The sequence below is a fragment of the Miniopterus natalensis genome, chromosome 1 (assembly GCF_054644295.1).
Source record: "Miniopterus natalensis isolate mMinNat1 chromosome 1, mMinNat1.hap1, whole genome shotgun sequence".
Lineage (NCBI taxonomy): Eukaryota > Metazoa > Chordata > Mammalia > Chiroptera > Miniopteridae > Miniopterus > Miniopterus natalensis.
The window spans coordinates 98,858,456-98,873,134 of NC_142081.1; the positions used below are offsets into that span (position 1 = coordinate 98,858,456).

General features: G+C 42.4%; 1 protein-coding gene across 5 annotated transcripts in view; it reads right to left on the bottom strand.

The window, feature by feature from the left end:
* Nucleotides 1-14,679, bottom strand: part of NEO1 (neogenin 1) — a 275,123-nt gene that overhangs the window by 8,258 nt on the left and 252,186 nt on the right. For 3 of the 5 annotated variants that reach the window (XM_016201544.2, XM_016201537.2, XM_016201554.2), the window contains exons 23-25: nt 10,379-10,617; nt 9,729-9,821; nt 2,333-2,491 (exon numbers count right to left, since the gene is read on the bottom strand). In XM_016201544.2, the coding sequence (XP_016057030.2) occupies nt 2,333-2,491; nt 9,729-9,821; nt 10,379-10,617 (491 nt within the window). The remainder of the gene's footprint in view (nt 1-2,332; nt 2,492-9,728; nt 9,822-10,378; nt 10,618-14,679) is intronic. The other 2 variants (XM_016201561.2, XM_016201547.2) reach the window with 1 other exon arrangement.

Genomic DNA, 14,679 nt, shown 5'->3' on the forward strand with positions numbered 1-14,679 from the left:
GGCAGATATGTTAAGTCACTCTGGGCACACAGGCCTGCCTTGGCTGCCTCAACTGCCTTAATTTAATTTGATAAGCTTCTGAAGGCCAGAGAGATGGTAGGGCTGCCCGGATAAGTCAGTGCTGTTCCTCACTGTGCAGCTCCAAAGGGCACCAGGCACACTGTATTCTCTGGGAAGGGTGTATCCTGAGAGTGTGCAATACCACTGGTCTGTGAGGAAAACTATGCTGTAACACACAACTTCTTGCTGGCAAGGAGCTGACTTCCTGACTTACCTCTCAGATTTGTTCAAGACATACAAAATTGACACTGGTCATCAACTTGGACAAGTGGAAAGTGCTCTTCCTATGTTAAGTGGTGGTGACAGAGTAAATGTTCCAGAACAAGACATAGTAAGTGGTCACTAGAGTGAGGACTGCCCTGGCCAGGTTCTCATCATGCAGAACCCATACTCGCAGGGCTTTGGCAGCACTGAGCTCCAGAACCGCAGGAAAACACAGCAGTAAGAGGCTCAGGTTACTTCTAGATACTTGCTCTACATCTTCAGTGCCTCTACCACTAGTTTCACCTTCATTTATCCCCTCTGGCCACTGGAAAAAAAAAACCCTTTAGTAATGCAAATCATTCCTTTTCCTCTCTTTACTTCTGCCTAAGTCCATACAGAATGGAACCCTAACACTTGACTACTAGGATGAGGGCTGGGTGGGAGCTGCCAGACTTCTTGCCAACCTTCACTCCCCCACCCCCACCCCATCCAGGAGGAAGGCAGAGGAGGCTAAAGAGATGGGAAGAGCCTGCCATGCACTTAGGCAGGCCCACAGCCTAGTGTGAGAATCCTCCGCCGTAAAACTGGAGAAACAGGACAGCTGCTTTCTAAGAGCAGGTTTAGAGGGCGGCTTTCTGGTCACTGCTGTATTGGAGACTATGTCTGTGAGGCAGACTCTGGTTTTCCATACAGCCTCTAGTGTACTGTCTTTCCCTAAAGGCAGAACCCCAAACTCGGATTTGGAGAAGGTAGTAGGAAGGCCAATTTTATGGCCTGGCTGGCATGGGTCAGCAGTTGAGCATCAACCTATGGACCAGGAGATTACAGTTCAATTCCTGGTCAGGGCACATACCCGGGTTGCGGGCTCGATCCTCAGTAGGGGGTGTGCAGGAGGCAGCCCCCCCTTTCCTCTCCCTTCCTCTCTCTGAAATCAATAAAGATGTATTTAAAAAAAAAAAAGGCCAATTTTAGAAATGAGTTCAAGCAATATTCTCCACACCAAGAAAAGGTTTGGGAGGAGATAACTTTGGGAGTTATTGGGCAGCCCTTTAATAAAACCTTGATCTTCATTTGATGTTTTGGGTATGTTTATAATTGATCAAAATGTAAAGGAGACGGGATGCTACTGGCAAGCCAAACTTCTAACATTAAGTTCTGAGGTTCTCTTAAAATGGAATTCACTTGAAATTCTCTTATTGTCCAGAACCACCAGCACTTAGTTCTACTAGTAACATCATAACTATTAACAGACAAGTTTCAAATAATAGAAAAAGTGTATGCTATATATGAGCCATTATTAGATCTGTACTTTAAAACTGAGAGGGTGAAAATTAATTTTCAATTAACGAGGAACAATCATATCTAGTCCATTTACTGTCCCCCCACTTACACTATTTCCTCCATAAAACTGTTTTGATAATGCTGTCTCTTAAGGTTTCCAAACTGGGACAGGTTTGTCTGTCAATGTGTTTCTTTAAATATACTGCAGATTGTTAGGCAAATTTCCTATCTGTGTAGCACTTTCTCATTTCACTAACCCACTAGACAACCTGAGGTTTACGATATGCACCAACTCCATGTGCTGCTGGCCTCGCAGCCCCAGGATGCTGTTCTCACTCTGCTCCACAGCAGGAGTATGTAAGACCTACTGTGAGCAGTACCTATAGCTGCCGCACGGACCCTCCCAATATTAAGGTGACTGAGAGGCAAAGTTGACCTTCAGTGTCTGAAAATCACCCAGAATGCGTCTTCTTTCAAATTGGACCGTTAAAAAAATAAACTAACCTAAAATCTAAGTGAATTAAAATACAAGTGGTTGGAACAAGACATGGTTATGTAATTAGCTATTGTGCTTTACTAAAATGACTTGTACTGAGCACTTAAAACTTTGGGGGGAAAAGGGGCCAATTTTACAGAAGCAAATTTGAGTCAGGAATAGAAATGTTATGATAAATATAAAACACTGAGAAAATCTCCAAATCCTTCTAAGCAGGCAAGTCCTTCCCCATGTCAGCTTGCCAACTCTTTTGCAATGATTTCCACCTGGGGCTCGGTCCTCGTCTCTCACCTGTGGAATTGGCCCTGTCTGAAAGGGACATGGATGTGCCAATGGGCCATGGGCTGCCTGGGTGGTAGAGATGACTGCGAGCTGGAGAAGCGAGGCTGCTGGAGTGGAAATGATGGTGGGGGTTATCGAGGGAATGGATGGGATGGGCACTAATCACAGCTGTGAATGAACACAAGACAGAGAAATGCTTAACATGCTTGCACGGACACACACAAATCATACTTCAAGAGCAAAATCATCCCTCCCCCTCCCATACAATGCAACCACTCCCTTGGTTTTCTGGTGGCAGCTGGCTGGATGTGGGCAATTAGCCATGGATTTTATACATTTGTTTTAAAAAATCAACATGCATACCCCTGTCTATTTCTCTCTCTCTACACCCAGGAAAAGTCTGAGGAATATATACTAAAATGTTAATGGTGATTATCTTGTGGAGAACAGTATCAGGAATAAAACACTTTTTTCTATTGGTTTATAATTCCAATTTTTCTACAATAAACATGAATTATATGAGGTATTAAAAATATCTATTTGAATGTCACATAATGTAACTCCATAAGCAAAGAAATGATGGTTTAGGTTTCTATACTTCTTTCTCATGCTAGAAAGATGTAAGTCCTTCTCCTTCACATGTATTCCTAATTCATTCTGCCTTTTCTTACTTGTTGAATGAAGCATGCACTAGGTATTTAGGTTGAATGAATGAATAGCTGTTTAATCAGTTTTCATATCTTAAAAGGAATGCAATGGAACTGATTCTTATGGTCCAATCTAGTAGTAAAAGCATGAAACTCAGCCTATGACACTGTCTTACAACTTCCAGCCTGGGAGCTCAACCACATCTTTTCACATTTTAAAACACATGGATCTTTCCTAATTGCCTCTTTCTTTCCCACACTAAGAAATTCAATTTGCTGCATTTAGCTAACAAATCCAAATTTCCACACAGATATTTCATATACAAGGTTATGTGAAGACAAAACTTGTACTAATGAGGCTTCATTATCAACCCAAGATATGAAAACAAAATCAGAAGCCTAGTTTGTGAATCAACTTTCCTTAGGCACTCCCTAGAGTAGTCATAGAAACAATGTTTAAGATCAAGATAACCAGCTCAAAAGCCCCCAAATAGGTAAATAGGTAGAGGTGACTAGGAACACAGGTGATCTTTCATTCCCTAAGGAAGGGCTTCACAAACTTTGTGATAAACTTAATTAGCCTTTGGAGTCTCTGAAAATGTCTTCTGTCACCAAGGATCTCCTTAGATCTTTGTGGGGACACTCAACATTACCCTGGAAGAAAATCCCAGTCAATAAAACAGATGCTGCCCGGCCAGTGTTGCTAAATGGTTGAGTGTTGACCCATGAACCAGGAGGCCCCAGTTCAATTCCCAGTAAGGGCACATGCCCAGGTTTTGGGCTCAATACCCAATAAGGGGAATGCAGGAGGCAGCTGATCAATGACTCTCATCATTGATGTTTCTCTCTCTCTCTCCCTTCCTCTCTCCCAAATCAATAAAAACATATTTTAAAGAAAAGCAGACAAACAAACAAAACCAGATGCCTTTCTTCTCCAGCCATCCCCTGTTCTGGCCACCTGTAAACAAGCAGGTGGACCAACCAACCAGCAACCCCAGAGTCTCACTGCCCCTCTTCAAGACCTGGGGAACCAGAAGGCTCAAGTGGTCCTTTGGAATAAAATACAACTTGGAAAAGCTGGCTGAAGAGGGTTCACAGGACAGTTTGTGAGTCAGCATCTCTTCTAGGGGAAGACCAATGGTTTTCAGAAGCAGGAGCTTCAGAATCAGTGTTTTCCAGAATCAGGACTAGGATGAGGTGAATAAGCCTCCTGATTTTTACCTACTTGAAAGCATTATAGAGAGGACTCTCGCAACAGAAAAACAAAATTGACTTTCTCCATTATTATTATTATTAATCCTCATGTGAGGATATTTTTTCCATTGCTTTTTCAGACAGTAGAAGGTGGGGGGAGAGAAACATTGCACTGATGTGAGAGACACACACTGACTGGTTGCCTCCAGCATGTACCGCAACCAGGGGAGGGGAGTGAACCTGCAAATGAGGTATGTGCCCTTGACTAGGAATCAAACCTGTGACCCTTCGGTGCATAGGCTGACACTCTAACCACTGAGCAACACCAGGCAGAGCTGACTTTCTCTATTTTCAAGTTATCTTTATTGTTGAAAGTATGACAAATGTCTGCTCCCCCCCCCATTGATCCCTTCCAACCTGCAACTCTCGACCCCACAGGCCTTCAACACACTACTGTCTGTGTCCATGGGTTATGCATATATGCATGTAAGTTTTTAGGTTAATCTCTCCCCACCCACCCCTGCCTTCCCTCTGAGATTCATCAATCTGTTCCATGCTTCTATGTCTCTGGATCTTCTTTGTTCATCGGTTTATTTTGTTCATTAGATTCCACATATGAATAAGATCATGTGACACTTGTCTTACTCTGACTGGCTTACTTCCATCAGCATAATACTCTCCAGGCTACACCATGCTGTTTCAAAGGGTAAGGGATCCTTCTTTTTTACAGCTGCATAATGTTTGAAGGTGTAAATGTCCGAGAAGATGCTTGATATGCTTTCAATCTTTTTGAACTTGTAGAGACTTGTCTTCTGTCCTAATGTGATCTTTGAAAATGATCCATGTGCATTTGAGGAGAATATATATTCTGCAGCTTTGGGATGAAATGTTCTGTAAATGTCAATTAAATCCATCAGATCCAGTATGTCATTCAGAGTCACTGTTCCCTTGTTGATTTTTTGTCTGGAAGATCTATCTAGTAAAGTCAGTGGGGTGTTCAAGTCCCCTACTGTGACTGTATTGCTGTCAATCTCCCCCTTAAAGTCCTCCAGAAGATTTTTTTTTTCCAGCCTGTGTTAGTCTTTTGTTCTGAGGTGGGTTTCTTATAGACGTAGGCAGCATGTAGTTGGGACTTGTTTTCTTATCCATTCAGCTACCCTAAGCCTTTTGATTGGAGCACTTAATCCATTTATATATAAGGTTATTATTGACAGGTACGTATCTATTGCCATTTTAATTCTTTATGCCTATGTTTCTCATTCTACTTCAACTTCTTATTACAGCAGTCCCTTTAACATTTCTTGCAATGCTGGTTTGGTGGTGATAAACTCCTTTAACCTTCTTTTGTCTGGGAAGCTGTTTTTATTTTTAATATGTCTTTATTGATTTCAGAGAGAGGATGGGAGAGGGACAAAAATAGAAACATTAATGATGAGATAATCATTGATCAGCTGCCTCCTGCATCCCCCTACTGGGGATCGAGCCCAGAACCCAGACATGTGCCCTGACCAGGAAATGAACCATGACCTCCTGGATCATAGGTTGATGCTCAACTGCTGAGCCATGTTGGCCTGGCTGTCTGGGAAGCTCCTTATTTCACCATCTATTTGGAATGAAAGCCTTGTTGGATAGAGCAGTCTTGGTTTCAGATCCTTGTTTTGCATTACCTTGAATATTTCATGCCATTCCTTTCTAGCCTGTAGAATTTCTGATGAGAAGTCAGCTGACAGCCTTATGGGAGCTCCTTTGTAGGTAACAGATTGCTTTTCTCTTGCTGCCTTTAATACTTTCTCTTTGTCTTGAATATTTGGCATTCTAATTATGATGTATCTGGGTGTGGACCTCTTTGGATTCTTCTTGCTTGGGACTCTCTGTGCCTCCTGAACTTGTGTGACTTTTTCCTTGACCAGGTTAGGGAAGTGTTCTGCCATTATTTCTTCAAACAGGTTCTGTAACCCTTGCTTACTTTCTGTATCTTCTGGCATTCCTATGACGCACATATTGTAATGTTTCATGTTGTCCCACAGCTCCCTTAAACTGTCCTCCTGTTTTTTAATTGTTTTCTCTTTTTCATTCTCTGATTTTTTTCTACCCTGTCTTATAATTCACTGATCTGATCCTCAGCTTCCCCTAATCTGCTGTTTATTCCTTGCAATTATTTTTTTGAAATGGTTTCTTCTAGTACATTTTAGTTTTTAATCTTTACTGATTTCAGAGGGAGGAAGGGAGAGAGAGAGAGAGAGAAACATCAATGATGAGAGAGTCATTGATTGGCTGCCTCCTGCACACCCCCAACTGGGGATTGAGCCTACAACCCAGACATGTGCCCGGACCAGGAATCGAACTGCATCTACTGGATCCTAGGTCAATGATCAGCTGCTAAGCTATGCCCAGCTGGGCTCCAATGTTTTTTTTTGTTTCTACTATGTCATTCTTATTTTCCTTCATAGTTTCCATTCCTTTTCTCATGCTGTTAAGCATCCTTATAATCAGTATTCTGAACTCTGTATCTGATAAATTGCTTATCTCCATTTCATTTATCTCTTCTTCTGGAGAATTCTTTTGTTCTTTCATTTGGGGCTTGGTTTTTGGTCTCCTCATTTTGGCTGCCTGTTTGGACCTGTTTCTATGTATTAGGTAGATCTGCTAAGACTCCTAGTCTTTTGGATGGTCTCTAGTGCAGGTCAATATCAGACACTATTTGTGACTAGCCTGGAGTACTGTTTGAAGCTTTCCACTTTCCACAGCTTGTAGTTCCCTCTGCTGGGGCTGGCTGCATTTGGAAAAGACCAAGAAAAGATGTTCACCAAAGTCTGCTTTTCCAAGCCTTGGGTCCAGAAGCAGATCAGGCAAAGACGGAAAGCACCCAGGGGCTGATTGTTATTCAGTCTCTTAATGAGACTCAGACTGTAGAAATTCCACAGGGTGGGGTGAGGTTTTCCAACAGGGTGGGGCAACTGTTTCCCCCCAGGCAAAAGCTGCTTGGATGGTGTTTGCCTAATATAGATGTTCTCTGTAGTATAGGGGAATGACTCAGCATAGGAACTCAGATGGCTGCCCTCTGAGCTCTATCCTCCAAGCCAACATCTCTGGATTCTTCTCACACAGCTCTAGTCCTCTCTGCCCTCCCTCTACCACAAAACAAGGTGAGTGGCTGCACTCTAAACTTTGTGCACTGGCCCTTTAAGAGGGTGTCTGTATTTCCAGCTGTCTCTCCCTGGCAGATGATACCCCATTTTCACAGCCAGATATTATGTGGGCACCTTTCTCAGTTCTGCTGCTCTGGGCTGGGGAGCCCAGTTTGGGGTTTAGACCTAAGAGTTCTCAGTGGGAACTCACCACAGTTGAGCTATCCCTCTGGAACCTCAGCTGCTGCTTGTGGGAGCCCAGCCAGCCCTCGTGCACCTCTGCACTTCCTACCAGTCTCTATGCTGTCTCCACTTTATGTCCTTGGTTATGAGGGTGCTCTCCAGCTCGTCTTCAGTTGCAGTTGATTATTCAGGATGGTTTTTCTATTTTTAGTTGTAATTCCAGCTTGGTGCTGGGAGAGTATCAGTGTAGCTTCCACTAAATCTGCTGTCATCTTGGAATCTCTCTTTTTCTCTTTAAAGGCATTTCCAGTCTTCCCAAATGAAGTAAATAACAAATAAAGCAATGTGAAAGTGCCTGCCTAAAAGAGGTGGCCATCATTATTTGTTGGCCGATTAAGGACCCAGCGCTGCTGGGCAAGGCCTTCACAGGTGGCTGGTGGGTATACACTATAGGGCAGTAGCCGTGGGGGGAAAAGGGTATCTCAAACCTAAGATCAAAGTATTCAGGTACCTGGTTTCAGATTCTTAAAGATTCCACTCACCCGCCCAACTATTTGAGGCACAAATACTGCAAATTTATTCATACTTCACCAACAACAACAAAAAAAAAAGGAGAAAAAGGAATGATATCAACTGGCACAGCATATCTTTTCTCCTTAACATACTTAAAAGTACCAAATCTAGGAATAAGAATAGTAATTTGCAAGTTTTAACAATAAGCCAGTCAGGTAAGACCTAAAGTCTTATACAAAACAAACAAGCAATAAAGCTACCATCTTCTTATAAATCAAAAGCAACTGGAATAGATTTATTCTTTTGGGATATTTGTGTTTTTAAACCTGGGAACCTTGTTATAGGAGGGAAACCATGGACTCCCCCTGCACAATTCCAAGTGTGGGGCCTTCTTTTGATCACGGATCCTAAGCAAAACATACTTTGTGCAGAAATGACCTATTCATGAACAGGCCCTTACTCTTTCAAAGCATCTAGTGCCTACAGTGTTTGTGCATGAGTGAGAGAGTGCGTGTGCAGACATTTACGTGCACAGGGGTTCCACCAGTTCCCAAATACAGGGTGCAATGGTGCGCCTGCGTGAGTGTAGATATTTGTGATTATTTAAATCTCTGACACTGCTGACAAAGAAATGGCTGAGAGTTCTGAAATTGGACATCTTTTAAGAAATAAATGAAAAATTGAAAAGCTCATTTGGGTTAAAAGTAAAAAGTTATCTTTTAGGATCTAATGCTTTCAGGATTTGAATTTAGGTATCTGACAGTGCTGAGGCTTATTAGCCTACCGTTTGGGTTAGAGCAAATACTTCTGTATCAAGTAGTTTGTAAAACTGATACTGATAGGAAGTGGATTCTTAATCTAGAATGGTACAGGGGACCCTCCACTGGAAGCACAACTGTGCCAGCTACTCTGAATGGCTTAGTTTGGGGGGGGGGGGGGCAGGGGGGGAAGGTTTATTCCACTGCTTTTTTGCTTTTAATCATGATATTTAACTTATTTTGAATTTTAAATATTACTATAGGAGGTTGGGCAACTTTCTTTCCTTATCAAAGTGAGGCATGGGTCAAATACGGTTGAAAATACTGCTTTAAAAACTCCATACTGTTGCCTGGCCAGAGTCCCTCAGGTGGTTGAGGATTATCCTGCGCACGGGTCAAGGCACATACCTGGGTTGCGGGTTTAATTCCCAGATGGGGCACATATGAAAGGCAACCGATCAATGTTTCTCTCTCACACCAATGTTTCTCTTTCCCTTCCTCTCTCTAAGCATGTCCTGGGTGAAGGTTTAAATAAACAAGCAAACAAAAAAAACCCCAAAATAAACCACTCCATACTGTCAACCTCAAACTTCTGTAAGATAAAAAGTCTACTAATTAAAAAAAATTCCACAGGTGCCTATCAACTCTGAATGTGCATCAGGAAGCCTAAGAAGCCTGGACAGATGTTTCCCCATCTCCCCTGCACAGATGCTCTGCACTTTTAGGGAGACTGGTTACTTCCCTATTCCTAGGAGACTGGGAAATTGGCTTTTTAGCTTATTTCCCTATAATTGAAGAAGCTAGTCTCAATATTAATTGGAAAATAGGGCAACTCTTTAATACTTCTTCCCTCAAGTTGCCAAAGCTCTGGTAGAATATCTTCTGTGTCAGGATCAAGTGAAGTCAAAGAGGTCATTCACAGTTGGTCTCCAACTTGACTGAATAGACTGGTAGCACCAGAGAAAAGACACTTTTAACTTACGCTGGGGTGGCTGAGAGTCAAAGGGCATCATCATTTTTGGTCTCATTCCCCGCCTTCCAGCCAGTGTAGACATGCTGTCCTCTGATTCATGCCCTAGACATCAAATATGGAAGTTGGTTACAAGCATGTGCTCTAGGCCACTTTGAGAAGCCTCAGCAGTAAAACATATCTAGTGGGGGATTCACAAACAAGAAAATGAGGACAAGGTATTTCTGCAGAAAGTGATCATTAGTGCATTACAAGAGTCCTTTTTGAGAGTCAATATAGTTGACACAAAGCTGCCTACCATGATTCACTGTGGTGTTTATAAGATCACACAGACCAAGAACATTCTGAACACCACAATGACAGCTGGGCTCCAACTGAAGGAACAGAATACAATGCACAGACATGGGCTAGGTTTTCTTAAATGCTTGAGTATTAAGCTGGTAAAGCCCAATGAGAGACCTAAAATATCTAAAAGGTGTCTCATCTGGGTACAGAACCTGTCCCCCACAACACGCTAGCTATCCTTCATCAGACGTTGTAGAAATCCTGTAATACATACTTCTTTAAATCTCACCTCCTATAAGAATCACAGAAGGCAATCTGATAAAATGCAAAATGATTTAAATGAAAACAGTCTCCCAACATTTGGGGAAAACCAGCACCTCTGTATGAATTCCGCCTTTGATGGATGTTGCTGTCCATGGAATTGTCAACTGGTGTAATATCTTGAGAGTTACGAGGAATTGGAGTATCAGTCATGATGGGATTTGGATCTGGAGACTTATCAATGGGTTTCAGCTCCAGTCTCTCATGGTGGATCCAGAGGTCTGGGGGTTTGACATCTTTGGAGTTCCCTTTGTACTTGTGGGAGCCATTCACTGACTTACAAGCAGCTCGTTTCCTAAGGCACAAAATTGAAAGCATGTTTTTTTAAGTAACTCTTTTAAACATATTTGTCAAAAGGCTTGAATGATTAAAACTGCCCTTCTGAGAGACACTTCAAGAAAAGGCAGAACTAAAAACACACACAAAAGAAAAAGAGGCAAGAATTTTTCAACAATAAATATATCTCCTCTTTGTCCACATATAGTTGGAGATACGTACAAGGGCATATTTGAATATTGCCTTGTTACTTTTTTTTAGTATCAAGAGATTAGGCAGCATTTCTAAATCAGATAAACTCTAAAGCAGAAGGTTCCTCCAGTCCACAGAGAAAAGACAACTATTCACCAAAAACATAACAATAGAGTAAACATAGTATCTATGGCTTATAAAGGAGGGAGGAAAGACATTTTACTTTATTTTATATTTTTATTTATTTTTCAAATTAAATTTATTGGGGTAACATTCGTTAATAACATTATATAAGTTTCAGGTGTACATCTTTGTAATACGTCATCTATATACTCTATTGTGTGCTCACTCCCCTAAGTCTAGTTTCCTTCCATCACCATATATTTGACCCGTTTTACCCTCCTCTTCCTCCCCTTACCCCACTCCTCCTCTGGTAACCATCATTATGTCGTCTGTATGAGTTTGTTTTCTTTGAATAACATTTTAGTTAACCCAAACTAGGACTAACAACTGGATAAAGTCAAGAGTGCAGGTGACAGTGTCTACTTCTCTGTGCCTTAGTTTCTCCATTAAGTCATTCATTCACTCACCCATTCAATAAGCACTTATTAGGGACCCACTGTATGTCAGACCCTGTGCTGGACTGCTATGCTCTCAGCACTTCTGGTCAAGTGAGGAAGGCAGACATTGAATGATTATGTTAAAATGATCTGAGTTTAATGAAATGCCAAGTGTTATAGTAACCTCTTAATAGTTGGACATAAGGTGGACAAAAAAAACCAAGAGGAAAAAGTGACATTTAAGCTAAGACCCAAAAGGGGCAGGACAGAAGGTGCATTCCAGGGGGTGAAATCAGCATATGTCAGAGGAATAGCCTGGTATAACCATAGTAGGACTGTAGGAAGTCTCAAGTGGTGGGAGCAGTGACCTATGGGGATGCTGGAAAGGCAGTCAGGGATAAGATCATAATGGGCTTCTGGAGCCATGCCAAGAGTAATAATAAACCAGTAAATAGTTTTAAGCAGGAGAGTAAGCATATCAATTTTGAGTTAAAAATTTACACCCACTGTGGTGTGAGGAAGGGATTTAAGGGGTAGAACAAAACAGGAGACCAGCTAGGATGTGCTGCAATAACCACAGCCACAAATGATGGTGGCCCAGGACACCAGGAATGGAGCAAGGAGCAAGAAATGACAAGACCTGGTGAATAAATGGATGTGAGGTGGGGCAAAACAGAAGCAAGAAGAATAAAGGACGATGCCAAGGTTTCTGGCTTGAGCCATTTACTAACACTGGGAATAATAGGAAGAAACAAGTTTGACAGAAAATATTATAAATTCTGTTTTGGATCTGGACAGTGCCTCCAAATCATTCAAGAGGAAATGCAGAAGGGGCAACTCTGGTGGAGCTGTGGGGCAGAATTCAGATTAGAAAGGCTTGAAGCATGAGTTGGTAGTGAAAGAATGAATGAGGAATGAGTATAGATAAGTATTCAAGAAGTCTTGTGGTAAAGGGAAAAACAGGGATTTGTAAGCAGCTGGTGGTAAGCACCATGCAGTAGAGGAAGGGTTATAATTATGGAAGAAGTCAGAGCACACTTAAATGCTGAAGGGACAGAGCCAATGAGTCAGAGGTCAGCTGTGCTGGAGAGAGGGTCAGAGTACAAGTACAAGTACAAGGTCTTAGAAGATAGGAAACACTAAAATCCACAGGATAAATGCAGAACTGGTTTCAGAGAGGAAGGACACTTAGGAAGGGGGAGAAAATTATTATTCTCAGCGTAGAAAGGTCTCTAGATGTGGTGGTGGTATGCCAAGGAAACTCACTGTTGAAAGTGAGGGACAATGGAGCAATGTGCTGAGAAACAAGGAGGCCTAGACTCTCCATGCTCTTCAGCTTAGATGTTATACGAGTGAGCCTATAAACTGCTACAGTTGAAAGGGGAGGCACTTCAAGTATTAACGAGAAACAAAGCAATAACAAAAGCTAACATATTTCTCTTTTAAATATATCTTTATTGATTTCAGAGAGAGGAAGGTAGAGGGAGAGATAGAATCATTGATGAGAAAGTCATTGATCGGCTGCCTCATGCACACCCCCCTACTGGAGATCAAGCCTGCAACCCGGGGCATGTGCCCTGACCAGGAACTGAACCACGATCTGGATCATAGGTCGATGCTCAACTGCTGAGCCATGCTGGCAGGTAAAGCTCACATATTTTTCACTGGTCAATGGAACACAAAGCAGGCCACTGGGGAAGGAGGGGAAAAACCCTGTGAAGACTTGATACAATTCTTTAAACAAAGGGACCCCAAATCTGCAGGACTTACAGATTCAAATACAGAGTACAGAGTCTATTATCAACCCATTTTCCTATCTCTCAAGCTAAAGACTTAGTACTTTATTTTTTACTTTAAATTCTTCAAAGCACAAAGGAATTCTGTCATTTTGTTTTTTAGATTATTTTAAATAGAAATCTCAAGATTTCTATAACTAGCTATAAAATTCAGTTCATAAAGATAGAAAAATGCGAAATGCTGAACAAAGAAGCTTGCAGTGCCCTGGCTGGTTTGGCTCAAGTGGTTAGCGCATCAGCCCACAGACTGAAGGGTCCCAGGTTCTTCAGTTCCAGGCAGCTGCACATACCTCGGATGCAGGTTTGATCCCTGGACCGGTCAGGGTATGTGCGGGAGGCAATCAATTGTGGATGTGTCTCTCTCACATTAATGTTTCTCTTTCTCTTTCCCCCTACCCTCTCTGAAAAGCAATGTGAAAATATCCTTGGGTGAGGATTTAAAAAGAAAAAAAAAAGGAGTCCCCATTCTCTTGGGAAAGTGATGCAATGCAAGCTATAGAAAGCTATTTTATTGAGGCAAAAGCAGAATTAAAAACATCATACAGCTTACACAAGATGACCTACAGCATGACCAGCAGCAGTTACAGGGTAGCTGTACCCGTCCTGTGTGTTGACAAGACACATCATTATTAAATACGTGCATCCCAGCTTGGGCAGACCAAGTCTGATGGATAATCACACAGACATGAATTTCTGTTTCTTATGGAGCAATACCTTCATCTTATGATCTTTTAGGACACGGCGACTTAAGTCATTTTTTTTATTACCCACATTGTGTTTTGCTATTGGGGTAACTCAGAAATCTACTTTTTTACGCTGTCTTATTGCCAGATAAGAGTTAAACGTGACTTAGGGTCAAGGATTCTCGCAAGTTCGGGACTGTAGGCTGTTATCAAGCACTACATTACTGCATAACCGCACTATCTGTTCTACACAATTAGCCACAAGCCTCAAAGTCCCAAAGCGGTTTAGGGCTGGCAGCTACCTGACCTCTCTGGGAATCTGATATGGTGATTATAAATGACCCTCCCCTCCCCTCCCCTCCCCTCCCCTCCCCTCCCCTCCCCTCCCCTCCCCTCCCCTCCATTCTTGTCCTCACCAGAGGATATTTTTTCTATTGCTTTTCAGAGAGAGTGGAAGGGGGCTGAGGGGGAGGGAGGGAGGGGAAGAGAGGGGGGGGGACACCCCCCCCCGCTGTGAGAGACACACATTGATTGGTTGCCTCCCACATGCACCCTGACCAGGGCCGGGGACTGAGCCTGCAACAGAGGTACATGATGTGCCCTTGACTGGAATCGAACCCAAGACCCTTCAGTCTGAGGATCGACACTCTAACCACTGAGCCAAACCAGCTAGGATGATAGATGATCCTTTCTTATCCATTAAGTCACAGCCCTCCACCCCTTCTATAAGTGGTTAAACTTAGATTTAGAATAAGACGCCTGTGGTTTTCTTCCATCTCACCTGGTATCTGTGCCATGAAACAGCCCATAAGAATGTGCAGGCTCCTGTGCATCTGGCTTACTGTGTGCA